At 41.9% G+C, this 27,355-nt stretch overlaps 1 protein-coding gene across 2 annotated transcripts in view; it reads right to left on the bottom strand.

Annotated features, from left to right (window-relative positions):
* The window catches only part of kat2a (K(lysine) acetyltransferase 2A), a 71,317-nt gene that overhangs the window by 41,700 nt on the left and 2,262 nt on the right, over positions 1-27,355 (bottom strand). For both annotated transcript variants that reach the window (XM_060901984.1, XM_060901985.1), the window contains exons 2-3: positions 15,918-16,041; positions 9,749-9,894 (exon numbers count right to left, since the gene is read on the bottom strand). In XM_060901984.1, the coding sequence (XP_060757967.1) occupies positions 9,749-9,894; positions 15,918-16,041 (270 nt within the window). The remainder of the gene's footprint in view (positions 1-9,748; positions 9,895-15,917; positions 16,042-27,355) is intronic.

Here is a 27,355-nt window from a genome sequence, read left to right as displayed (position 1 = left end):
AGCGACCTGAAAGTGTTCCGCATACGCATTGCAGGATACGATGACGTCACACGCAGTGAGCATGGCCAGTGTTTACGGAAGTAAAACCGCCCGGTTGCGGTATGACCCATCCAATCTAGCTTGAATAGCTGCATCCCCCCAAATGGAAATCGGCTCCCTAACCTCTGCGTCCTTCCATTGAGAAGATTCAGAACCTTCACAGCCCGAAGCGTCCCTCGCATTGATGTCATACGCAGGGGCGCAGATACGTTTTTTGAACTGGGGGGGACAAAAAACTGGGGGGGACAAAGCTGCCAGCAAACCAACCCCAACCCCGATATGCCTGTCAAACTTGTTGTGGGTTACCATAGCAACCAAGCTCGAGCTCGCAACCTGTGCAGTCTGCGCAGCTCAACCAACCGAATATCAGTCTTTGTTTTGTTTTATGTGAGTTGTTGCAACTATGTATACACTGCCGTGCACCTCAATAAACCGAATGGTAATTAGTCTTTTGATTTTTCCGTGAGGTTTGCCTTATGCAAAGTGGGGGGGACCGAACGAAGTGAATTTAAATCTGGGTGGGACGAATCCCACCCGTCCCACCCTCTATCTGCGCCCGTGATTATGCGCCATGTTGTTGTAACTTTTTTTGAGAGACCAGCCGCCTACTTCAGCGCAGAATAGTGACGTTTGTGGCTTGTTGATGACGTGCAAGTCGGATGAATGCGACCTGGCGGTTCAGACTGAAGTCGCATATGAAAAGAGCGGATAGGGATCGGAATTAGGACCACATATCCAAACGGCCTGGGTCGGATTTGAAAAAATCGGATCTGTGTCGTTCATATTGTCAATAAAAGATCGGATACAGGTCACATATGGGCGAAAAGATCGGATTTGAGTCACTTCAGCCTGCAGTGTGAACGTAGCCTTACTTTACGTATCTGTGATTGTGTAGGCGAGAGCTGCATTTTCCCGTTGCTTCACTGTTTGTTTACTGCAGGACTTCCAGGTTCCTGGGTCAAAGGACCCGAACTATGGAGCCCGAGACTGGCTTTGTAGTGCCAGTCTCGGGCACGCACACCAGCTCATGCATGGATTGTAATGGTTTCACCCAATTAACATGAATTATATGTATTGTAAAAAATGTATGCATTTATTGTAATTGGGTATTTTGTTTATGCATGGAAGTTCATTTTTTTTTCACACACAGAAAAAAATAATTAACTCAGGGAGGCGCAACAGGCGCACCAGTCTCAACTGAAATGTCAAATGAGTCTCACATTGACAGTAAAGATGATATGTACAGTAAGAATGTGTTAATTTTTTGTAAAATGATTTCAAACAATGATTTAGCGTTTCCTATCCATTGATTGGCCGGTTTCACTGTCAAAAAAGCCCAAAGTCCGTCAGCTTCAGGGGGACTCTGCCCCCCCACCAAGGCTCCGCCCCTGGACCCCGTTGGGGGCCTAGTCGGCCCCCAAACCCTCGCCACCACCTTTTATTTTTGAAAAGTGGAGAACACTGGAATGTGTCGAAACAATAAAAATCACAAGATATGAAGTTTATCTTCTCGTGTTGAAAAACTCGCATTTTCCATATAAAACGAACATCGCAGATCTGAGCGACATATTTAAATAATATTGGCTGCCTTTTTTTTCGCGGAACAAGTCGAAGTTCAATATCATGCTAGCTGAATGGAATACATCTGATATACCGTGAAAAAAAGCCAGCCAATATTATCACTATTCTACATACAACCCCGATTCCAAAAAACTTGGGACAAAGTACAAATTGTAAATAAAAACAGAATGCAATAATTTACAAAATCTCAAAAACTGATATTGTATTCACAATAGAACATAGACAACATATCAAATGTCGAAAGTGAGACATTTTTAAATTTCATGCCAAATATTGGCTCATTTGAAATTTCATGACAGCAACACATCTCAAAAAAATTGGGACAGGGGCAATAAGAGGCTGGAAAAGTTAAAGGTACAAAAAAGGAACAGCTGGAGGACCAAATTGCAACTCATTAGGTCAATTGGCAATAGGCCATTAACATGACTGGGTATAAAAAGAGCATCTTGGAGTGGCAGCGGCTCTCAGAAGTAAAGATGGGAAGAGGATCACCAATCCCCCTAATTCTGCGCCGACAAATAGTGGAGCAATATCAGAAAGGAGTTCGACAGTGTAAAATTGCAAAGAGTTTGAACATATCATCATCTACAGTGCATAATATCATCAAAAGATTCAGAGAATCTGGAAGAATCTCTGTGCGTAAGGGTCAAGGCCGGAAAACCATACTGGGTGCCCGTGATCTTCGGGCCCTTAGACGGCACTGCATCACATACAGGCATGCTTCTGTATTGGAAATCACAAAATGGGCTCAGGAATATTTCCAGAGAACATTATCTGTGAACACAATTCACCGTGCCATCCGCCGTTGCCAGCTAAAACTCTATAGTTCAAAGAAGAAGCCGTATCTAAACACGATCCAGAAGCGCAGACGTCTTCTCTGGGCCAAGGCTCATTTAAAATGGACTGTGGCAAAGTGGAAAACTGTTCTGTGGTCAGACGAATCAAAATTTGAAGTTCTTTATGGAAATCAGGGACGCCGTGTCATTCGGACTAAAGAGGAGAAGGACGACCCAAGTTGTTATCGGCGCTCAGTTCAGAAGCCTGCATCTCTGATGGTATGGGGTTGCATTAGTGCGTGTGGCATGGGCAGCTTACACATCTGGAAAGACACCATCAATGCTGAAAGGTATATCCAGGTTCTAGAGCAACACATGCTCCCATCCAGACGACGTCTCTTTCAGGGAAGACCTTGCATTTTCCAACATGACAATGCCAAACCACATACTGCATCAATTACAGCATCATGGCTGCGTAGAAGAAGGGTCCGGGTACTGAACTGGCCAGCCTGCAGTCCAGATCTTTCACCCATAGAAAACATTTGGCGCATCATAAAATGGAAGATACGACAAAAAAAACCTAAGACAGTTGAGCAGCTAGAATCCTACATTAGACAAGAATGGGTTAACATTCCTCTCCCTAAACTTGAGCAACTTGTCTCCTCAGTCCCCAGACGTTTACAGACTGTTGTAAAGAGAAAAGGGGATGTCTCACAGTGGTAAACATGGCCTTGTCCCAACTTTTTTGAGATGTGTTGTTGTCATGAAATTTAAAATCACCTAATTTTTCTCTTTAAATGATACATTTTCTCAGTTTAAACATTTGATATGTCATCTATGTTCTATTCTGAATAAAATATGGAATTTTGAAACTTCCACATCATTGCATTCCGTTTTTATTTACAATTTGTACTTTGTCCCAACTTTTTTGGAATCGGGGTTGTACACATTTGATGGAACAAACCTGGCGGCCATGTTTGGTTACAAATTGTCACAGTCGCTTGCTAGCGTGAAAGTTTTTGTGTGTTTTCCGTATCTTATGGCATTTTTAATTCATTGCGACGGTTTACTGTGGGCGCTGCCGACAAACAAAGAAATGCTTCTGTGCATGCGAAGCAGAAAACTCTCTCATTGGATCTTCGCATCAGCTCTGACATGTGACGTCATGTTGTCTTGACAACCATGCAATATCGTAAACCATATTCGACGCTCACTCTCCATTGGGTAGAGTGACATAATACACGTGGATAAGCAATCGGAGCAAATGAATGAAACCTGCGAGAAAGGAATAGAACATGTTTTTATTCCATCGAAAACGTGTCCTGTATGTATACAAATACAGTAGACCCCCGCCTATTCGCGGTTCAGTGTTCGCGAATTCACATATTCGCGGGATTTTATATAGAACATATCTCCTATACATTTGCGGAAATCTCAGCGATTCGCGGTCATTTGCGGCGAACATATCAAACGTTTACGCACTGCTACATTCTCGGAGCCGAATGCTCGCTCGCTATTGGCTGAAGTTTGAATGGCGGGCTGCTGCTCATTGGCTGATACAAATGAGCGCATTGTACAGTACAGTCTCGCGGTTCCCGTAGTTCAGACTTGTTCACGTGTTGTGCGTTCTTGGTATTTTTGAATAATTTTTACGCCCTACAATGGCTCCTAAACGCTCTGCATCTTCTAAGGCTCCTGCCAAGGAACCTAAGCGCCAGAAGAAGGTAATGACGCTGCAGGAGAAGGTAGGACTTCTCAATATGCTAAAGGAAGGGAAGAGTTTTGTGGCAGTGGCTCGTCACTACGGCATCAATGAGAGTACCGTGCGCTACATAAAGAGCAGTTTTATGGGGGGGGGGGGGGGGGGGGGGGGGTTTACAAGTATTCGCGATTTTGGCTTATTCGCAGCCATGTTCGGTCCCTAACCCCCGCGAATACTGAGGGCTTACTGTACTTAATATTACTGTACCATGTGCAATTTATATTACTTCTCAAGATCACCAGCAACATTTCTCTTCCATGTTCAATAATTACTTTATGACCTGATTTTCAGGTTCAATACGACTTTCCTACCCTTCTATTTGTACAACCCCGATTCCAAAAAAGTTGGGACGGCTTCTTCTTTGAACTATAGAGTTTTAGCTGGCAACGGCGGATGGCACGGTGAATTGTGTTCACAGATAACGTTCTCTGGAAATATTCCTGAGCCCATTTTGTGATTTCCAATACAGAAGCATGCCTGTATGTGATGCAGTGCCGTCTAAGGGCCCGAAGATCATGGGCACCCAGTATGGTTTTCCGGCCTTGACCCTTACGCACAGAGATTCTTCCAGGTTCTCTGAATCTTTTGATGATATTATGCACTGTAGATGATGATATGTTCAAACTCTTTGCAATTTTACACTGTCGAACTCCTTTCTGATATTGCTCCACTATTTGTCGGCGCAGAATTACGGGGATTGGTGATCCTCTTCCCATCTTTACTTCTGAGAGCCGCTGCCACTCCAAGATGCTCTTTTTATACCCAGTCATGTTAATGACCTATTGCCAATTGACCTAATGAGTTGCAATTTGGTCTTCCAGCTGTTCCTTTTTTGTACCTTTAACTTTTCCAGCCTCTTATTGCCCCTGTCCCAACTTTTTTGAGATGTGTTGCTGTCATGAAATTTCAAATGAGCCAATATTTGGCATGAAATTTCAAAATGTCTCACTTTCGACATTTGATATGTTGTCTACGTTCTATTGTGAATACAATATCAGTTTTTGAGATTTGTAAATTATTGCATTCCGTTTTTTTTTTTTTTTTACAATTTGTACTTTGTCCCAACTTGTTTGGAATCGGGGTTGTATTTATTTTTCTTAGTTTACTAACTTTTACTAAATTTATCTTACTTCTTATTGTTCTTCCATTAGGTGCTGGTGCTGCATTTATTTCTCACTTTATTGTTGGATTTCTGAGCAACCTCTGGCACAAGAATTTCCTATGGGATGAACAAACATCTCTCATCTTATCTCATGTGGCCGAGTCAAAGCCCAGACCTCAATCCAATTGAGAATCTGTGGAATAACTTGAAGATTGCTGGACACCAACCCAACCCATCTAACTTGAAGGAGTTGGAGCAGTTTTGCCTTGAGGAACAGGCAAAAATCCCAGTGGCTAGATGTGCTAAGCTAATAGAAACATACCCCAAGAGACTTGCAGCTGTAATTGCAGCAGAAGGTGTCTCTACAGAGTATTGACTTTGGGGGGTGAATACCTATGCACACTCCAGATTTCTGTTTTTTTCATCTTAATTATTGTTTGTGTCACAATAAAACAATTTGCACCTTTAAAGTGTTACACATTTTGCACAAGACATTGCACAGTACATCTACCTCTATGTTTGCACATTGTTTGTTTGCCTCTCCTTTTTTTTTTTTAAATGTTATCTTCATTTTTCACTCTACCTTTATAGACTGGTACCAAAATTCAAAAAAGTGCTTATTTAAGGAGTTAAAGGCATTTTTGAGACAAAGTCGGCAAACAGTCTTATTTTGTCAATTTGGGTGTGCCGAATTCAAATCTGCAATATGCCGAGCTCTATCTGACCTCTGTTGACCTCTAGAGGTCATTGAACTTTGGGCCTGTAAACGTCTCAGCTGAACCCAGTTTCTCAGCTTTCTAAGGAACGAAATGTACTAAAATGATTACCGTATTTTCTGGACTATAAGCCGCTACTTTTTTCCTAGGTTTTGAACCATGCGGCTTATACAAAGGTGCAGCTATTCTGTGGATTTTTCTTCCACCGCTAGGGGCGCTCTAACCGGAAGTAGAATCAAAAATAAGATAGACGAAAAATCAATGCAAAGAAGAATTAGCAGATCTTTAGCAGATAGAACACGCACGACAAATTACTAACTGGTAATTATTTTCAAATCCTCGCCCCTTCATCATGGAAACCACACGAAGAAATTCATATGATGCAAGACGACTTCATGGGTTTCAGCGAAGATGATTAAAGTGACTTGTGGTTTCAAACACAGGAGAAATGAAGGTAAATAAATACCGGTTATTTTCTCTTGGTTCTGTTCCGTTTTAATCAGCAAAGTTGCTGCCGTGTTAAAAGGCACTGTTCGGAAAGAATCTGTTCGGGTACATACATGTACATTTACAGTACAAAATCGTTCTGTACATGCAGTAAATATCTAATTTTTCAACATGGATATCTGCGGCTTATAGCCCGGTGCGGCTTGTATATATATATTTTTTTTTTAAATAGAGCGGATGCAGCTTATATACAGGTGCGCTCTATAGTCTAGAAAATACGGTAATGAAGTTAGGAAATGGCCTTGTTTGTTAAATGTTTGGGTGCTGAATTCATTTTTCATTTGTAAAACGACATATGACCTCTGATAACCTCAAGGTCATTAAACTTGGCCTATGCATTTAACGGCATTTTTAAACTGACTTTACTCCCCCAAAAAGAATATGAACAGACAAAAAACAAATAGAAAGGAACAAATACAACATTAAATGGCAGTCCATGTACATGTGACTTACTTTTCACAATGAGAATGCCTAGGCGATCACCTTACATAACATTGCATTACATTTAGCGGTTATTGTTTATACAAAGCTACTGAAAAAGGACAGATTCAGCGGCATACAGGGTATACAGGTTAATCAGGGTTAGTATACATGAGAGTTTTTTTCTTTGTTGTTTTTTTGTTTTGAACGGGGTAAAGCCTTTACAAAAAACAAACAAAGAAAAAAACTCTCATGTATACTAACCCTGATTAACCTGTATACCCTGTATGCCGCTGAATCTGTCCTTTTTCAGTAGCTTTGTATAAACAATAACCGCTAAATGTAATGCAATGTTATGTAAGGTGATCGCCTAGGCATTCTCATTGTGAAAAGTAAGTCACATGTACATGGACTGGCATTTAATGTTGTATTTGTTCCTTTCTATTTGTTTTTTGTCTGTTCATATTCTTTTTGGGGGAGTAAAGTCAGTTTAAAAATGCCGTTAAATGCATAGGCCTATAGGCCAAGTTTAATGACCTTGAGGTTATCAGAGGTCATATGTCGTTTTACAAATGAAAAATGAATTCAGCACCCAAACATTTAACAAACAAGGCCATTTGCTAACTTCATTAATCATTTTAGTACATTTCATTCCTTAGAAAGCTGAGAAACTGGGTTCAGCTGAGACGTTTACAGGCCCAAAGTTCAATGACCTCTAGAGGTCAACAGAGGTCAGATAGAGCTCGGCATTATTGCAGATTTGAATTCGGCACACCCAAATTGACAAAATAAGACCGTTTGCCGACTTTGTCTCAAAAATGCCTTTGAGTGTCACAATTCTGGATTTTGGTACCAGTCTATTATATTTTGCATTCCATGTGCACTTTATATTTTATATTTTATATATTTATTTATTTTTATATTGGTAAGCGTAGTTTGGTCGGGCAGTTGCAAAATAAGAATTTAATTACCCGATAATAAACTGCTGTATCTGTTATTGTGTATATGACAAATAAAAATCTTGAATCTTGAACATGTTGTGTAAATCAAATGGTGCTAACCCTCTGAAAATCCATTTTAATTCCAGCTTGTAATATGACAAAACAGGACAAACACCAAGGGGGATGAATACTTTTGCAAAACACTGAAGCTACTCTAGGCGGGTTTGTTAATACAAATATCTAAAAGCTTCGATAGGAAATTTTATACATAACAGATTTTTCCTTTTTTTTCCTCTTTACAAGAAAACATACTCTCCTCTTCCCTTTTCTTTACAAAGAAAAAAATTTGTATTTTACAAAACACATTTTCCAACAAAATACAGATTGACAAAACCTAGATCTATAAATATAAGATGAATATATAAAATATTTATATAATTAAGAACTCAAACAGGTTATCAAGGTCACCTTATAACCTTTGACTGTAAAATAAATACCATGGACTCCTTGAACGCAGGTATATTTTAGGGAACATAGTGTGTGAATGTGTGCGAGAATATCTCATCTCATTATCTCTAGCCGCTTTATCCTGTTCTACAGGGTCGCAGGCAAGCTGGAGCCTATCCCAGCTGACTACGGGCGAAAGGCGGGGTACACCCTGGACAAGTCGCCAGGTCATCACAGGGCTGACACATAGACACAGACAACCATTCACACTCACATTCACACCTACGCTCAATTTAGGTGGTGTTTACATTAGACCGTATCCGTCTCGTTTTCGTCGCGGATGCACTGTCCGTTCACATTAAAACGCCGGGAAACGACTCTACAGGCGGAACAACTTGAATCCGCCAGGGCCCACGTATTCAATCCATTATGTATCTGATCCGGTGCTGTGTAAACATTGAGGAACGAGGATACACTGTGCTGAGCTCTAGCTGACGTCGTCATTGGACAACGTCACTGTGACATCCACCTTCCTGATTCGCTGGCGTTGGTCATGCCACGTTGGTCATGTGACGCGACTGCTGAAAAACGGCGCGGACTTTCACTTCCTGCTATTTGTCCTGAATCACTGCTCGTGCGCTTCACTCGCACGCTCTGTGAGCTGCGCAGGGCCGGACTGCGCACCCTCCAGAGGGCACTCGCTGTTCAGGGCGGAGTGATTCGGAGCGCAGGATGCCTGCGGAGCCGAGCGTATCCGTGTATTGGCGTTGCTGTGTGCACGCGAATCGTGTATTGGCGTTGCTGTGTGCACGCGAATCGTTTTAAAAACATTAATCTGATGATCTGCTGATACGGTCTAATCTAAACACCACCTTAGAGTCACCAGTTAACCTAACCTGCATGTCTTTGGACTGTGGGGGAAACCGGAGCACCCGGAGGAAACCCACGCGGACACGGGGAGAACATGCAAACTCCGCGCAGAAAGGCCCTCGCCAGCCACGGGGCTCGAACCCGGACCTTCTTGCTGTGAGGCGACAGCGCTAACTGCTACACCACCGTGCCACCTGTGCGCGAGAATATTTTGTCTATTTCTTAGAGCTGTAGAGTTTTTGATCAGAACGTATCGACGCATCGAGACATGTATCGCACTGGCCACAGTGACGGAGATGTACCTCCCTAGTAGAGATCAAGTGACATGAGCAGCTTAAGGAAAATTTCACTTTTCAGTGCGTAACGTTTTCCTGGATTTTGCGAAAGTAATAAAATGTCTGCACTGTTTTTGTATTTCACATTTTTTTCATCCAAGTAATTACTTCAGAAGAAGAAGAAGATGCGTGTGCTGTAATTACACCGAGTTCAGCTTGGGCTGTTCCTGTATCCTGTGTTTCGGTGACATTTGGGCATTAGAGTTCGATTCGATGCGTGTTCGATGTGAAAAGTGATCCGTCTGCAGTTACCTTAAACAGATAGAAGTAGACCTGCTTGGTGTCTGTGTCCTCTTCCTTGTGCACGGACATGAAAAGGTTTTCTACGTCCACCACCATCCCGAGCAGCCTGTTGATCTCGTCCTCGGAGACGTTCTCCAGGTGAGACACGTGCTCCGCTAGATGAACAAACACACACGCATTAAAGGGGAACTGAAGTCATTTTTAAACTTGCTTTATTTCTTAATTAACGTGTTATTCAATTACGTTTTCGGTTTTATTAACCTTATATTGTGACTCGTATCGGCATATTATTATTATTATTATATTACGCTTATCGGCCTTTTCGGTTTTTAACCCATGTTGAATGTAGTTCGTTTGGTCGACAGCAGGTGTCGCTTATCCGTGCGATCTTCACGAGACTTGTGCAACGTGAAGTGTCAGCGTCGCCATTTTGAAAACCGTTTACACAGCGGCCAGATCGCCATATCATTCCAGTTTAGATTAATTTCGAGATTTGCCAGCTTCATCAGTGACGGAGTGTCAGTCCTGCGCGCTGTAGCGTGTGCACCTGAAGGCGCGCCGAGTGGACTCCAGCACGCGCGCCGTGAACAAGGCGCACCTGAGCTCAATTAAGGAACTGTGTGTTTGCCTGTTTAAGGACTGTGCTGACGCATTTGCATCGTGAAGTATTACGATACGCCTGTACGCATTACCGAGCCTTTCTACCAGTTGTCTTGATTTCCTGTTTCTCGTTCTTGTCCTCGCTTAGCCTTTGATGTACTGTTTGCGCCTCGGCCGACCCTTTTGCCTGTTTTCTCGTTTTTGATCTCGCCTGCCGTTTTGGATTGTTCGCCTGTGTATATATCGTCTCACTGTATAGACCCCTTTGCAGTAAACGTCATTCATATGTAAGAGGAAATTGCGCGCGCAGCCTGGACCCAAAAAAGACTCAGCGATGCCTAGTTGTTGTGTTGTCGGGTGTCAGAATCGTAGCAGTGATGGGGTTAAAATGTTCAGAATTCCAGCAGGATCTCACCCATTCCAAAAAAATCGCCGACGTCTATGGCTACAAGCCATCAAACGTGTAGACTGGGATGAAAGCACCATCAAAAATGCGCGGGTTTGCAGCGCCCACTTCATCACAGGTAAGATCAGGCTATTTATCAAATCTTTCTTTTTTATTCTTTCTAGTCTTCGTTTATTGATGTAGCAAAATACTTTGGTAACGTTTGTCTGATTAGCTGGGTCATAGTTACACAATGTAATGAATATTGTTAGCATGTTAACTTAGCTTTGCATGCAATTGTGTTTGTAGGAGAGGTCTCGCTTGACTCAAGCAGTCCAGATTTTGTGCCATCATTATTTGTGTATGCCGAAAATCACAATTTTAAAGCAAGGATGGAAAGGTAAAATTGTGTGCCCTCACTCTAACCTAGCTCCCGCCCCGCTCAGTTTCATTTCTGCTCTCTGCCTCTCGCTTTTTACGCAGCTCTGATTTCTCTTAGCTGCACTCTTTACACTATCATTCCTTTCATGCCATTACCTCCTGCAAATTGCTGTTTAGTGTTGGTATTTGCTGTTGTAGCTAAAGCCACATTGCCATCACATCACTGGCATAATTTGATTAAAACAAAATGAATATGAATGTCCTAGCCTGGCAAGCCAGGCTAAATGTGAATATTTAGTCTGGCCTCGATCCGTAGACATTTCCGAAGCGGGTAGGATGAACAACCCGCTGTCTTTCAAACTGTCTCTGTGCGTATAGGCCAACGCTCTGACCAATCAGCGCAACAGTGACTGTGACGTAGTCAGAGCGACAGAAAGCAGTGGGGGAGGCCTTGAAATTAAATAATTTTTCAAAATGCGTATTAATTAATAAACAGGTTCTAGATATTAAGAAGTTTGGAGATAATGACCACAAGTTTGGAGTCTGTACCACATACACAGTTTTTTTCCAAGTGTTTTTCAAGGGTTTGCTTAAACTGTTTTTGAGAGTTTTTGTTTAGTGGTGTTTGGTGAAATAATTTCCCTTAAATTTAAAATAACGGGAAAATAAGAAACAGTCAAAAAGTAATGTTTCAAAGCTGTTTATTAATTCTTCGTACTGCACAAACTAGCCCCATCCTTTTGGCTACGAGCGGAGCCAGCTGGTAGATCAGACTTTTGCCATAGCCGGTCGGCAAAACGGCGAAAACGTCCTTCTTGAAAAGGAATGAGCGGAGAGCCTCTTCCTGCTCATGTTTCAACGAAAACTCCAAGTCTAATTCTTCTAAAACTGATTCCAAAGCGGAGTCAAACGCGCGCTGTTCACTAGCCGCAGCCATCTTTCCTGTCGCGCTTTCTCCAGCGTCGCGCAGCTTTGTCGTCACTCCTGCAAAAGCCCGCCCAAACAATCCAAACAAAAACCTTGCGTTGTGATTGGCGGGCACGATTTGATGCCCGGGGTGTTTTTTTTATATGGTGCGAGGCTAGACCCATTCGCTAGGCAAAAATACTTTGGCCGCTAGGCGGGTGGGTCTAGTTTACTCGGCTATGAATGTCCCATTGTTAATGAAGTTGTACATGCCCGCACATAATCATATGCGTCTAAAGACTTGTAGGCACGAAGTTTTTCGTGGGTGTACACTGAAGTCTTGTCAATAAGGTACGAGTATATATCTGGCCATTGTATACCAGGGAACTTACTAACATCGTCCGTCCACTCTTTAATTAAATGCGGATCCGGTAGGCGATGTCCACTTGTTAGAGTTAACTTATTTATGTAACATTCTCGATCTTGTCACGACAATTGTTTTGCATAATCTGACAGCTCATAATGCCGGTCTATGGGCAGCGCCATTGTTTCTGGGTCCAGGCTGCGCGCGCATCCTGGCAACGGTCGGTTTGTTTACAAACATGCGAAGGGGTCTATAGACCCATTTACTGTTTGTAAACAAAGATGGCTGCGCGCGCACGCACCCTGGCAACAGAAGCAGTAAGCTTCCCAATTGATTCTGGGACAGACTAGCCTACTTATCAATCATTTAAACGTGGATATATATATATACCGTTCTCAGCATCAACATGTCTGGTTGTCGTGTATACGGTTGTACGAATCGCTATTCCACCGGCGGACTAAAGGTTTATAGGATTCCTAAAGGATCACGCCCATTTCAGAGCAACAGACGGCGGCTGTGGCTGCAGGCGATTAAACGTGTGGACTGGAATGAGGACATAATAAAAAATGCTCGTGTCTGTAGCGCCCACTTTATATCAGGTAAGGTTATCTATCTACTGATTTTACTGGAAGCCTTGTTTACATTCGTGATTACCTGCATGGTGTGGAATAATAATCAAAAGCAACTTAAGCTGTTGGATAAACTGACGTTAGCTTTGGCTAGTAGCACTAGCTGCTAGCTTGCTATGCAGCTAAAGTTTTATAGACCCTTTTTCTGTTTGTACACAAAGATCGGCTTAGAACAAACACACATTTGTTTGGCCTAGCAAGCTAATGGGCAAATCTAATAAAACTTTAGCTGCATAACAAGCTAGCAGCTAGTGCTACTAGCCAAAGCTAACGTCAGTTTATCCAACAACTTAAGCTGCTTTTGATTATGTTGATATGACATGTTGATTTTGATTACAGTGGGGCAAAAAAGTATTTAGTCAGTCACCAATTGTGCAAGTTCTCCCACTTAAAAAGATGAGAGAGGCCTGTAATTTTCATCATAGGTACACTTCAACTATGAGAGACAGAATGGGGGGAAAGAATCCAGAAAATCACATTGTCTGATTTTTAAAGAATTTATTTGCAAATTATGGTGGAAAATAAGTATTTGGTCAATAACAAAAGTTCATCTCACGGATCAGTTATATACCCTTTGTTGGCAATGACAGAGGTCAAACGTTTTCTGTAAGTCTTCACAAGGTTTTCACACACTGTTGCTGGTATTTTGGCCCATTCCTCCATGCAGATCTCCTCTAGAGCAGTGATGTTTTGGGGCTGTCGCTGGGCAACACGGACTTTCAACTCCCTCCAAAGATTTTCTATGGGGTTGAGATCTGGAGACTGGCTCGGCCACTCCAGGACCTTGAAATGCTTCTTACGAAGCCACTCCTTCGTTGCCCGGGTGGTGTGTTTGGGATCATTGTCATGCTGAAAGATCCAGCCACGTTTCATCTTCAATGCCCTTGCTGATGGAAGGAGGTTTTCACTCAAAATCTCACGATACATGGCCCCATTCATTCTTTCCTTTACACGGATCAGTCGTCCTGGTCCTTTTGCAGAAAAACAGCCCCAAAGCGTGATGTTTCCACCCCCATGCTTCACAGTACGTATGGTGTTCTTTGGATGCAACTCAGCATTCAGCATTCTTTCTCCTCCAAACACGACAAGTTGAGTTTTTACCAAAAAGTTCTATTTTGGTTTCATCTGACCATATGACATTCTCCCAATCCTCTTCTGGATCATCCAAATGCTCTCTAGCAAACTTCAGACGGGCCTGGACATGTACTGGCTTAAGCAGGGGGACACGTCTGGCACTGCAGGATTTGAGTCCCTGGCAGCGTAGTGTGTTACTGATGGTAGCCTTTGTTACTTTGGTCCCAGCTCTCTGCAGGTCATTCACTAGGTCCCCCCGTGTGGTTCTGGGATTTTTGCTCACCGTTCTTGTGATCATTTTGACCCCACGGGGTGAGATCTTGCGTGGAGCCCCAGATCGAGGGAGATTATCAGTGGTCTTGTATGTCTTCCATTTTCTAATAATTGCTCCCACAGTTGATTTCTTCACACCAAGCTGCTTACCTATTGCAGATTCAGTCTTCCCAGCCTGGTGCAGGTCTACAATTTTGTTTCTGGTGTCCTTTGACAGCTCTTTGGTCTTGGCCATAGTGGAGTTTGGAGTGTGACTGTTTGAGGTTGTGGACAGGTGTCTTTTATACTGATAACGAGTTCAAACAGGTGCCATTAATACAGGTAACGAGTGGAGGACAGAGGAGCCTCTTAAAGAAGAAGTTACAGGTCTGTGAGAGCCAGAAATCTTGCTTGTTTGTAGGTGACCAAATACTTATTTTACCGAGGAATTTACCAATTAATTCATTAAAAATCCTACAATGTGATTTCCTGGATTCTTTCCCCCCATTCTGTCTCTCATAGTTGAAGTGTACCTATGATGAAAATTACAGGCCTCTCTCATCTTTTTAAGTGGGAGAACTTGCACAATTGGTGGCTGACTAAATACTTTTTTGCCCCACTGTATGTTGACATGTTGATGCTGAGAACAGTATATATATATATCCACGTTTAAATGATTGATAAGTACGCTAGTCTGTCCCAGAATCAATTGGGAAGCTTACTGCTTCTGTTGCCAGGGCACGTGCGCAACTGTTTGATCATGTGACGCTGAAAAAGGGTCTATATATATTCTGCACTTTATTAAACTGTATACTTCTGAACATACATCTGCCTCCCTCGCGTACGTGGCATGGAGATTATTCCATACGACTTCGAACCAACGTGGAGTAGAGAAGAGTTGGAAAGACGACAGGATAAGGACGAGTCCGTCACGCTGGTATTTACGTCATTACTGTCGCACAATTAAAACGTGCCAGATCAGGCGGCTGGTAGGTTTTCAAAATAATAAATACACGCATGTATTTCTGTGATAAATGCATATTATACTAAGCACATTTTCCACATAATCCTCACTAAGGTTTCGGACAGCACTACAAAATGGCGTCCCTACTATATAGTGCCCAGGGAGCGATTTCGGACACAGGGAAAACTTCCAGCTTGATTACGTCAGCATTCGAAAGAGGGCGCGCGTCTTTTGACAATGTTGGCAGATGTCAGTCGCTTTGATTTCTGCTGTACGTTTTACTTCCGTCCTACGATGTCTCGCACAGGTCTCGGCGAATCTCGTTTACGGCCATCGTTTTGACATACGGACTGATATATTACAGAGCGTATTTCAAACACTCATAACTTGCTCTAGCAGTGACCAAATGGCAATCAGAAATTCATTCCTATATTTAATAAAATGAGATAAATAGAATTTTGAGAATAAAAAAAAATTTGCTTTCAGTTCCCCTTTAAAAGGCAAGGTCACATCTGCTGCTGTAATTCTAACTGATTTTATCCAGTTGAGACAAACACATCATGTAGCATTCGTGGAGATAAATACATTAGTAAACCCAGAAGTAGGACATGAGGAAAGTGTACCAAGGGCGTGACCACAGCTGCGGCAGGCCTCGCTCAAATCAGCCGCCTGCTGCTGGAGCTCCATCCGGGTGGCCGTCGGAGGATGAGGGTTCTTCCAGCCGTTACACTTACAGGAATCGTTGGCCTGGAGGAGAATAACGGTGCAGTTCAGAGACAGAATAAAGCACCACGCTGATGACGGTCATACACAGTGGCGTCCATGTGCACAAAACAATAAGCTAGAACCTTCTTGTACAGTTTGCACGGCATCCGTAAACAGACATTCGCTGCTTAATTGCTGACCCTGCAGCAGTGCCGGTCTGCTAGGTCGAGGGTGTGGCTTTCCCACTCTGCCAAACAAATTTACTTTACACCAGAGATGACTAACGAGTTAAAACTTACAGTGAAAGTTAGATTGTGAAACCACAAACCACCACCGGACTTGTGCTTGGTTCTTACAGCGATTTAACGAATCAAATTCAGAATTCAGTGCAACCCAGATCTCAATAACTCCAAAACCAGTAGGCCTATAAATGTCATCACTGGGACACCCTAATGTGTTCCCATCAACGGAAAGTCCAGGATCAAAAACTCTACAGCTCTAAGAAACAGACAAAATATTATCGCACACATTCACACACGGGGCGGTACGGTGGTGTAGTGGTTAGCGCTGTCGCCTCACAGCAAGAAGGTCCGGGTTTGAGCCCCGTGGCCGGCGAGGGCCTTTCTGTGTGGAGTTTGCATGCTCTCCCCGTGTCCGCGTGGGTTTCCTCCGGGTGCTCCGGTTTCCCCCACAGTCCAAAGACATGCAGGTTAGGTTAACTGGTGACTCTAAATTGACCGTAGGTGTGAATGTGAGTGTGAATGGTTGTCTGTGTCTATGTGTCAGCCCTGTGATGACCTGGTGACTTGTCCAGGGTGTACCCCGCCTTTCGCCCGTAGTCAGCTGGGATAGGCTCCAGCTTGCCTGCGACCCTGTAGAACAGGATAAAGCGGCTACAGATGAGATGAGACATTCACACACTACGTTCCCTAAAATATACGGGCCATTTTCAAAAAAAATGTACCTATTACGGTAAAGAAGAAGTCTTCACTTATTTTTCAGTTTCTCATCAGAACAGAGGGGTTTAATTGAAAAATGATTCACATAACTGCATAGACAATAAAAACCTCTCTAAATTTTCATACTCAAGTTTTTATCTTAGTTAATAAGAAAAATAAGAGTGATTTATGTTATAATTTTTCTTTACCGTTACCAGTGCAAAAACTAATTATTCATAAATATATCTTACATTCTTGAACTTACTCAGGAGTAAATTTTATTTTTCACAAAAATAACTAATTAGGTGTTTAAACAAAAGTATTGAGTATATTATCTGATTTGGTTTTTTTTTATAAATTCAAAAAATCTTCTTGTGTTACTTTAGTTTCTTTACCGTTACCCAAAAACATTTTTGAAAATAATTAGTTCCTAGTGCTTGCTAAAGAGGGAGCTGTTCAACATCCTGAAGTGCCAGGATGTTGGGACTCCATTTTGAATTTTTTTGAGGCAGTGGAGGCTGAAAGGTGAGCAAAACATTTCATTAATTACTCATGTCACACAAATATACTTTCTTTACCGTGATGCACATATCATCTTATAGACATCAGTGATCAAATAGAAACTATTTGTAGTTGTTGATTAAGTTTGAGTGATGAAATATGAGCAATTATTTGAAAGCATAACTGTCATGCTGTGTTGTAAGAGAATGAGACACCTCTTTACCGTTACCATTCCTAGTAACGGTAAAGAAACTTTGGTAACGGTAAAGAAAAAATCATGCATAAATGTCTGTTTTTCTCTAGATTTCCGGGCCAAATAGGCAAATAGAATTTAAAATATTTTAAGTCATTGTGTACCAGATGAAATATAATAAAAGCTTTTTTGGTATGGTAACGGTAAAGAAAGCCACAATTTCAGAAAAATAATTTTTTTATAAAAATAATAGGAATCTAGCTTTGCTGATTAGTAGGACTTGATTTTAAATCAATAGGCAATCTTTTTGTACATTTATAGAAAGAAAGAGTGACAATTTTTTTTTCATTTCTTTACCATAATTGGTACAATTTTTTGAAAATGGCCCATACCTGCATTCAAAGAGTCCATGGTGTTTATTTTACAGTCAAAGGTTATAAGGTGACCTTGATAACCTGTTTGAGTTTTTAATTATATAAATATCTTATATATTCATCTTATATTTATAGATCTAGATTTTGTCAATCTGTATTTTGTTGAAAAATGTGTTTTGTAAAATAAAATTTGTTTTGCAAAACTTTTTTCTTTGTAAAGAAAAGGGAAGAGGAGAGTATGTCGTCTTGTAAAGAAAAAAAAGAGAAAAATCTGTTTTGCATAAAATTTCCTATCGAAGCTTTTAGATATTATATTTAGATATTTGTATTAACAAACCCGCCTAGAGTAGCTACAGTGTCAAAAGTATTCATCCGCCTTCGTGTTTGTCCTGTTTTGTTGCATTGCAAGCTGGAATTAAAATGGATTTTCAGAAGGTTAGCACCATTTGATTTACACGTGTACCACTTTAAAGGTGCAAATTGTTGTTTTATTGTGACAAAAACAGCAATTAAGATGAAAAAAAAAAAACTAGAAATCTGGAGTGGGCATAGGTATTCACCCCCCAAAGTCAATACTCTGTAGAGCCATCTTCTGCTGCAATGACAGCTGCAAGTCTCTTGGGGTATGTCTCTGTTAGCTTAGCACATCTAGCCACTGGGATTTTTGCCCGTTCCTCAAGGCAAAACTGCTCCAACTCCTTCAAGTTAGATGGGCTGTGTTGGTGTCCAGCAATCTTCAAGTTATTCCACAGATTCTCAATTGGATTGAGGTCTGGGCTTTGACTCGGCCATTCCAAGACATTTAAATGTTTCCCTTTAAACCACTCCAGTGTAGCTTTAACAATATGTTTAGGGTCATTGTCCTGCTTGAACGTGAACCTTCATTGCAGTCTCAAACTTCTGGCCGACTCAAACAGGTTTTCCTCCAGAATTTAGTGCCATCCATCTTTCCTTCAGTCCTGACCAGCTTTCCTGTCCCTGCAGATGAAAAATATCCTCACAGCATGATGCTGCCACCACCATGCTTCACTGTAGGAATGGTGTTCTCATGGTGTTGGGTTTGCGCCACACATGGCATTTCCCATGATGGCCAAAAAGATCAATTTTAGTCTCATTTGACCAGAGAACCTTCATCCACTTGTTTGGGGAGTCTGCCATGCTGTTGCGCAAACTCCAAATGTGTTTTCTTTAAGCAATGGCTTGTTTTATGGCCACTCTTCCATAAACCCCCACTCTCTGAAGTGTCCAGCTTCAAGGAACAGTCCACCGTACTTCCATAATGAAATATGCTCTGATCTGAATTGAGACGAGCTGCTCCGTACCTGTCCGAGCTTTGCGCGACCTCCCAGTCAGTCAGACGCAGTCAGACGCGCTGTCACTCCTGTTAGCAATGTAGCTAGGCTCAGTATGGCCAATGGTATTTTTTGGGGCTGTAGTTAGATGCGACCAAACTCTTCCGCGTTTTTCCTGTTTACATAGGTTTATATGACCAGTGATATGAAACAAGTTCAGTTACACAAATTGAAACGTAGCGATTTTCTGTGCTATGGAAAGTCTGCACTATAATGACAGGCGTACTAACACCTTCTGCACGCTTCGGCAGCACATTGATATCTGAGCTTCGTATCAATGCGCTGCCGAAGCACGCAGAAGGTGTTAGTACGCCTGTCATTATAGTGCAGACTTTCCATAGCACAGAAAATCACTACGTTTCAATTTGTGTAACTGAACTTGTTTCATATCACTGGTCATATAAACCTATGTAAACAGGAAAAACGTGGAAGAGTTTGGTCGCATCTAACTACAGCCCCAAAAAATACCATTGGCCATACTGAGCCTAGCTACATTGCTAACAGGAGTGACAGCGCGTCTGACTGCCTGGGAGGTCGCGCAAAGCTCGGAGAGGTACGGAGCAGCTCGTCTCAATTCAGATAAGAGCATATTTCATTATGGAAGTACGGTGGACTGTTCCTTTAAAGTGGTCCTATGGACAGATACTCCCATCTCCGCTGTGGATCTTTGCAGCTCCTTCAGTGTTCTCTTTGCATCTCTGATTAATGCCCTTCTTGCCCGGTCTGTGAGTTTTGGTGGATGGCCTTCTCTTGTCAGGTTTGTAGTGGTGTCATATTCTTTCCATTTTGCTATAATGGATTTAATGGTGCTCCCTGAGATATTCAAAGTTTGGGATATATTTTATAACTCAACCCTGATCTATACTTCTCCACAACTTTGACCTGTTTGGAGGCTCCTTGGTTTTCATGTTGCTTGTTTAGTAGTGTTGCAGAGTCGGGGTCCTTCCAGAACAGGCTGATTTATACAGACATCATGTGACAGATCATGTGACACTTTGATTGCAAACAGGTGGATCTTAATCAACTAATTATGTGAGTTATGAAGTTAATTAGTTGGACCAGCTCTTGTTTCCTAAGGGGGGGGGGTCATAAGAAAAGGGGTTTCATAAGAAAAGGGGTCGAATACCTATGCACACTCCAGATTTCTATTTTTTCATCTTCTTTATTGTTTGTGTCACAATAAAATTACAATTTGCACCTTTAAAGTGGTACACGTGTTAATCAAATGGTGCTAACCCTCTGAAAATCCATTTTAATTCCAGCTTGTAACGCGACAAAACAGGACAAACACCAAGGGGGATGAATACTTTTGCAAGACACTGTACTTAGCGATATGCGGGTGCGTAATTTATTGTACTTATTTAGCTAATATTTGAATAAACTTGAACTATAAAATGTTTGAAAAGCCCTGGCTTTAAGCACCCCAGTCCCACCGTTTCCAGCTTCCAGTCTCAGACAACACTCAGAGCTCTATCTACTAGCTTCAGGTCTTTTTTTTTTTTATGAAAAACATCCCGGGGAGATTCTTTATGACAGACTCCATCTTGCATTTATGTGCAAGAATTGTGTCAGTGAATAACACACACACACATTCACAACATCACATATAATCAGAAAACATCAAATTCAATCCACTACTAATCCAGTTTCCAAGGCCAGTAATGGCTTCAAGACTGATAATCCGTATAGTCCACTTGCATGTGATGTCACAGCCGATCCAGATTCTAAACAGACGCCATCTTGTCGGTCAAACGCCATATTTCCGCCATCGCAATTTACCGACACTGACTTTCGTTGTTTTTCGCCCAAATCTGCAAATATTACCGTGCCACAATGCCGGAGAGTTGTATGGTATAGTATAAATGCTAGGGCTGTAACGATACACCCAACTCACGATTCGATTCGTACCGCGATTTTTGACCCACGATTCGATACACCCACGATTTTTTTTTAAATCTTTTTTTAAAATAGTAAATTTGACTTATTAACATTTACTTACTTACATTAACTATTTAATAACAAATAATTCAGACCACTGCAGAGAATGAGTAATATGTATGCAAAAATGAACAAATGTATATCCAAAGATTGTTTTATTTCTCAAAATAATACTGTTGAGCCGGAAGCTCTGTTTTTTTTCGGTTCTGAAAAAGTCATTTTTCCAAATTGTGTAAATCTGTTAAGATTTTTTTTGGGGGGGGGGGCTCTCTCACTGTCTCACTCTCATAGGGCCAATGATTTTCTGTGATCGCGGAAAACAGATGGAAATTACGGTATTTTTATAGTGAAACATTGCTCGCGTGTCAAAATGTAACTGCCACAGAAGGCTTCCGCCCAAGCAGACATGCCTTCAGTGTTGCCAGATATTGCTAACGTTTTCCACCCCAAAATATGTTCAAAACCAGCCAAAAAGCACCTAAACCCGCCCAATCTGGCAACACTGCATGCCTTTCCGGTCAAGTGATTGTGATTGGCTTGTGGCACACCTAGCCAGCCAATGAGCTGCTTGTTTACAGATTCGCTCCCCGCATCGCAACCAGAATGGCGACCGCTTAAAAGAAATGAATGCTCTGCCAGTGGCGAGTGTGGACGTTGCGTGACTCGCAGAAGATTGTCGCAGGTCGGTGAAAAAACGACTTACTAATAGATATAAAAAAATAAAAGTAATTTAAGTAAGTTATGTAATTTAAATAAAATATTATGTAATTTAAATAAAAAGCAAAGTATTCATAAATTGAAGTTTGGAAGCGCCTCTGTTTTTGGGCTGAGGAGAAGTTTGAAAGGGTGTACCGCGATTCTGCCTTCTTGTATCGCGATACGAATCGTGGCTCTGCGTATCGTGATTTCCATTTCGATACGCATATCGTTACAGCCCTATTAAATGCCACAACAGGAGAGGTCAGAAATCGGGAAGAAAGTTTCATAGGCTGCCACGGGACCCTGACAGGCGTGCAAAATGGATTGCTGCTATCAGGTATACCATATATACAGTAATAGTGATAGACTACTGATACTTGATCTAACTGATAATATAAAATATTCAACCATAATCGGCTGGTCAGTGCTATACTAGATACTACTGATATATCTAGTATCAGTACTAGTACTCAATACTTAAGTGACTTACCCGTCCAATGAGGATTGTTATTTTCTTGTTTACAAGATGCCACATCTGAGGGCGGCTGACAAATCCTGAATTTCTGTAAAGATAACTGTCCAGAGATTTATAAGCACGCAGTGCTTCACCACTGAACAGCGAGGGAAAGTTAATGAGGTAATTATACACATCTGGGTATTCCACCTCTGGCAGTTCAATATCCACTGACACGGTCGTGAAAACTACGTCCGGTAATCGATAAGGGTCACTAATCTGTAGGTCGTTTATTTTAGACATATATCTAGTTATCTGTTCATTAGAAAAATGAGCCGTGTAATCCGTTGGTTGAAATTGATCCATTTTGTACACGAGTGCAACAATATTCAGCTGTGCTGTTGACTGACAAGATGGCGGCTGTTTACATTCCAGCCAGGATTCCATTGAATCACTGCATCCCTTGATAACCATTTAAACATCACTAAAAAAAATGAGAAAGAAAGAAAAAAAAAAAGACACGAATGAACAGAACAAACCCGAATCCCAAAGACTTCCTACAAGGAGCACTACACAAGGAAGGAAATATTAATCTAATATACCATGCACTGAGAGGCTTCTGTTGAAATTATGGATTCTCTACGGTGACTGGCAGAGGACTATTTTGTTCGGGACGCAGCCCGAAAGAAAACAGTACTACGCCAGTCACCATAAAGAATCCATAATTTCAACCAGAGCCTCTCAGTGCATGGTGGTATATTAGATTTATACCCCTCATCAAAAAATTCCAAACTAAAAGTGTTACGCTTGAATCTTGGCGTAAACTCACTGGAGGCAGCCGTGTTTGTTGGCATGATCGCTAGGCATGATCATGACACACAGAAATGCTCGCGGAGCCACAGCTGTGACTCGAGTTGCTTTGTGATGATGCGACCCATGAGCGCACCATCACGGCGTCTGCTATGGCAGCCGCCATTGAAAGCATGTACTGTCATTTCCCCCACTCAAACTTTCCTCACATTGTTACGATGGTTCATGGACTTTACAAACTGCAGTACGCGAGTTTTAACCCTTTTATTGTGCATTGTGGTTTTGTTAGTTAACATGGGTGGACACATGTTTAGCGTAACAACCATTCGCGCACATGGTATTAAAATACATCACATTCCACACATATCGACGCAAACACAAACAACTCAGAAACAACGTTTTGTCAGCATGTTTTGTTTCTTTATTTATTGTGCCTAGTCATAACATCTAGCCTTAATGAGTGCAAACGAAGGGTTTTTAAGTGTTTAAGAACACCAACCAATGTTCATTTGGCATTTAAAAGCTCCATGTCTTACCGGTGGCAGCGCTTCCTTGTTGTGACAAAGGGTTGCGTGATGGTGCTGAGGACGTTTTTATCATTGGGTACGTTCACGTGTGTGCGTCCTCGTGGTGATAGTTAAACGTGTAAAATGTCTGAATAGTTGGTATTTGTGTACTTATATGTATTTGTGTATTATTTTTTTGTAAGGCCTGAGAATATGTATTTCTTTATAGCGCTATTTTAAAAGGTTTAAATTAGTTATTATTGAGTGCCTAACTAAAAACTCCCTGCTTTTTGGTTCAGGCAAGTGTATTGGCCAACTATAGGGAGGAGACGGGTATCATTTATAATGGTGATGTGTTCAGTTGTTGGGAGAGCCACGTAGAGACAAGACCTGTGTTTATATTGCTCTGTCCTACACTCAGCTGTGTGAGTACATTGACTTGAATTTTGCTTTCTTGAGCCTTAGGCCAAGTTTACATTAGACCGTATCTGTCTCGTTTTCTTCGCGGATGCACTGTCCGTTTACATTAAAACGCCTGGAAACGCTGGGAAACGGGAATCCGCCAGGGTCCACGTATTCAATCCAGATTGTGTCTGGTCCGGTGCTGTGTAAACATTGAGAATACGCGGATACGCTGTGCTGAGCTCTAGCTGGCGTCGTCATTGGACAACGTCACTGTGACATCCACCTTCCTGATTCGCTGGCGTTGGTCATGTGACGCGACTGCTGAAAAACGGCGCGGACTTCCGCCTTGTATCACCTTTCATTAAAGAGTATAAAAGTATGAAAATACTGCAAATACTGATGCAAATACTGCCCATTGAGTAGTTATGATTGTCTTTAGGCTTGCCATCCTTCCACTTGCAAGTGGTAAGTGATATGCGCTGGGATCACACACACAGCGGCTCAGTCCCGAATCACTGCTTGTGCGCTTCACTCGCGCGCCCTGTGAGCTGCGCACGGCCGGAGTGCGCACCCTCCAGAGGGCACTCGCTGTTCAGGGCGGAGTGATTTGGAGCGCAGGATGCCTGCGGAGCCGAGCGTATCCGTGTATTGGCGTTGCTGTGTGCACGCGAATCGTGTATTGGCGTTGCTGTGTGCACACTAATCGTTTTAAAAACGTTAATCTGATGATCCGCTGATACGGTCTAATGTAAACCCCACCTTAGGCTAGCTTATCTTTTGTTTATGTTTATTTTGGCTCCACGTAGCCTGTTTATTTTCTGTACATTTGTAAATATTGTATAGTTATATTTTTCTACACTTTCATTTTGGTTTATTTTGGTTATCTTCTCCGTGGTGTGCAAAAATAAAAGGCGAAAACGTCATCTCCTGCCTCCTGCCGTATCTGTGTGCCAACTCCTAAGGCCCTCGACACCCTGCACCTTAACATGGTTACTAAACTGTTATTTTTGGGATGTGACCAGCAGAACGTACTGTAAAAACAATTACTGACTCACAAAATCAGAAAGCTGTTAAAACTATTGATTCGTGTGATTATTATTTCAACGTGTTCAGCTGAAAATCCCCCTGACCGAAATGTTCATGTTTTTTATTCCGATTGTATTCATGCCTTCTATTTCTGTCTGTCTTTAAAGGAGATACACAGAACCATGGCCTCACTTTCGTTTATAAATGCCTTGAGACCTCAAGAATGGCACAGGAATAGTTTTAAGCGTTAACAATAAATCAAATCTAGTAATTTTTACGATTAAAATGATTCATATAGGTAGCAGTCGGAGTGAATGACCTTGACATCTGTGACGTCACAGCAGGAAGTCTATCAGTCTCATCGCCATTTCTGCTATACTAAAACACAGAGCTGACTGCAACTCCGATCCTCCATTTTGAGCTAATTTATCGCCATGCCACGTAGATGTGTTGCTGGCCGGTGCAGCAACACGACAGAAGGTGGATTTACGTTGCATTCATGGCCCAAGAATGTTCAAACTGCAAAGATTTGGACACGTTTTGTGAGAAGTTCACGGGCACATTGGGCACCTACGAAGTGGTCTCTCCTCTGCTCTGCACATTTTACTGAAGACTTGTACGAGACCTCTGATCTGTTGAGGAGCGTTGGCTATAAGCCCGTATTGAAAGAGGGTGCAGTACCAATAATTAAAGGAAAAGAAAACGACAAGAAAAAGAAAGCAAGTTCAGTTGCACCAGTTCTCCTGGAGTGTGAGCTGAGGGTTGTTGCTAAAACCCGGGACGGGACAGAATGGAAAGCGACATATCACTTAGGCAGTGACCTTCCCGCAGTTATTGCTAAAACCGGTGATGTCCTGTCCCGGGTTTTAGTAATTGCCTGTGCCGAGCAGTAATGGCGGAGTACTCAGTATGGAGAAAATGGAGAATGAGTGGAGCAGCCGTCTTATTTCTCTGCTGGATATGCTCGCCTCGGCAGCAATATCTCACCCTTACATGGAAGAAGCGAATGAACGGAGAACTGAACGAACAACTGCAAGTCAGATTGTTTCAAAACGATCGGCCTTCAAGAAGCGAGAACACAGACGGGTAAGCTCCGACTCTCATTTGGATTTAAAAAAAACAACACTTGTTGTTTACCTGCATTTAGATTAATACATGTAACTTGTATTGTGTGTTTAAGTTAGCGGTATAAGATTATTTAATTGGCTTCAGTTTATCTGATTATTTAATGAGCCTTTTACGTTTTATCAGTGAAAATGCATGCATGTACATGTTTGTTGCACAAGTTATAACACCCATCCTGTTTTAATGAGAGTCAACCCACAATCACTGAAGTCAAATCAGTCTTAGTTGAGCAAGTCGGAAACGGGATTTCTTACTTTCACCATAAATGTTTATTTATATGACTTTGGTCTATAGCTGTAAAAGGCCTCGGCCTTAAAACCGGTTACCGCAGTGACGTCACGCACTCAGGGCTGGCTTGCTCAGCGGGGCAGCTCGAATGCCAACTTTGCGGTCGATTTTAACTCTCGAAAATAGGATGGAGATACTACCCACTCAGAAATGTATTTAAAAATAAAGGTTCTGCGTGTCTCCTTTAATGTAAAATAAATAAATACATAAAAACAAGGCGCGCCCCCCCTCCCCCCCAAAAAAAACAACAACCTCGAGTCAGCCACATAGCTTGAAATTATGACATCAGTTCATGGTATATTCAGGATATACCATGACTGACTCACACCTTATACGTATTTTTTTCTCTTCTCATTTTTGATGCCACAAGATACATTGCTTAATCAACGGTGGAACTATTTTACGTCACGTGAGCCATCCTTGGCCAATCCCTGCACAGGAATTTTTTGATAAGGGATATAATGCCTTCTATACCCTAAATATATGCACTATATACTGCATATCCAACCATTTTGGATTCATCAAGCCCCGTGAAATAGCGCGGGACAGCCAGGTTTTGATTCAGTGCACTGACGTATTTGTGTTTGAAAGAAGTTGTCAGGAAGAGCGATAGCTTCATGAAGTGCTTGACTGATCTCCACAACAATCTGTAACGTTCAAATTACACTTTACCGCTTCATCTAAACGAACATTACGGCTTCACACGGAGAACAGCGAAGCCGTGGAGGATTTCTCACTGCCACCTTT

Source organism: Neoarius graeffei, chromosome 20 (assembly GCF_027579695.1).
Source record: "Neoarius graeffei isolate fNeoGra1 chromosome 20, fNeoGra1.pri, whole genome shotgun sequence".
NCBI classification, from domain to species: Eukaryota; Metazoa; Chordata; class Actinopteri; order Siluriformes; family Ariidae; genus Neoarius; species Neoarius graeffei.
This window is presented reverse-complemented; position numbering and strand designations above follow the sequence as displayed.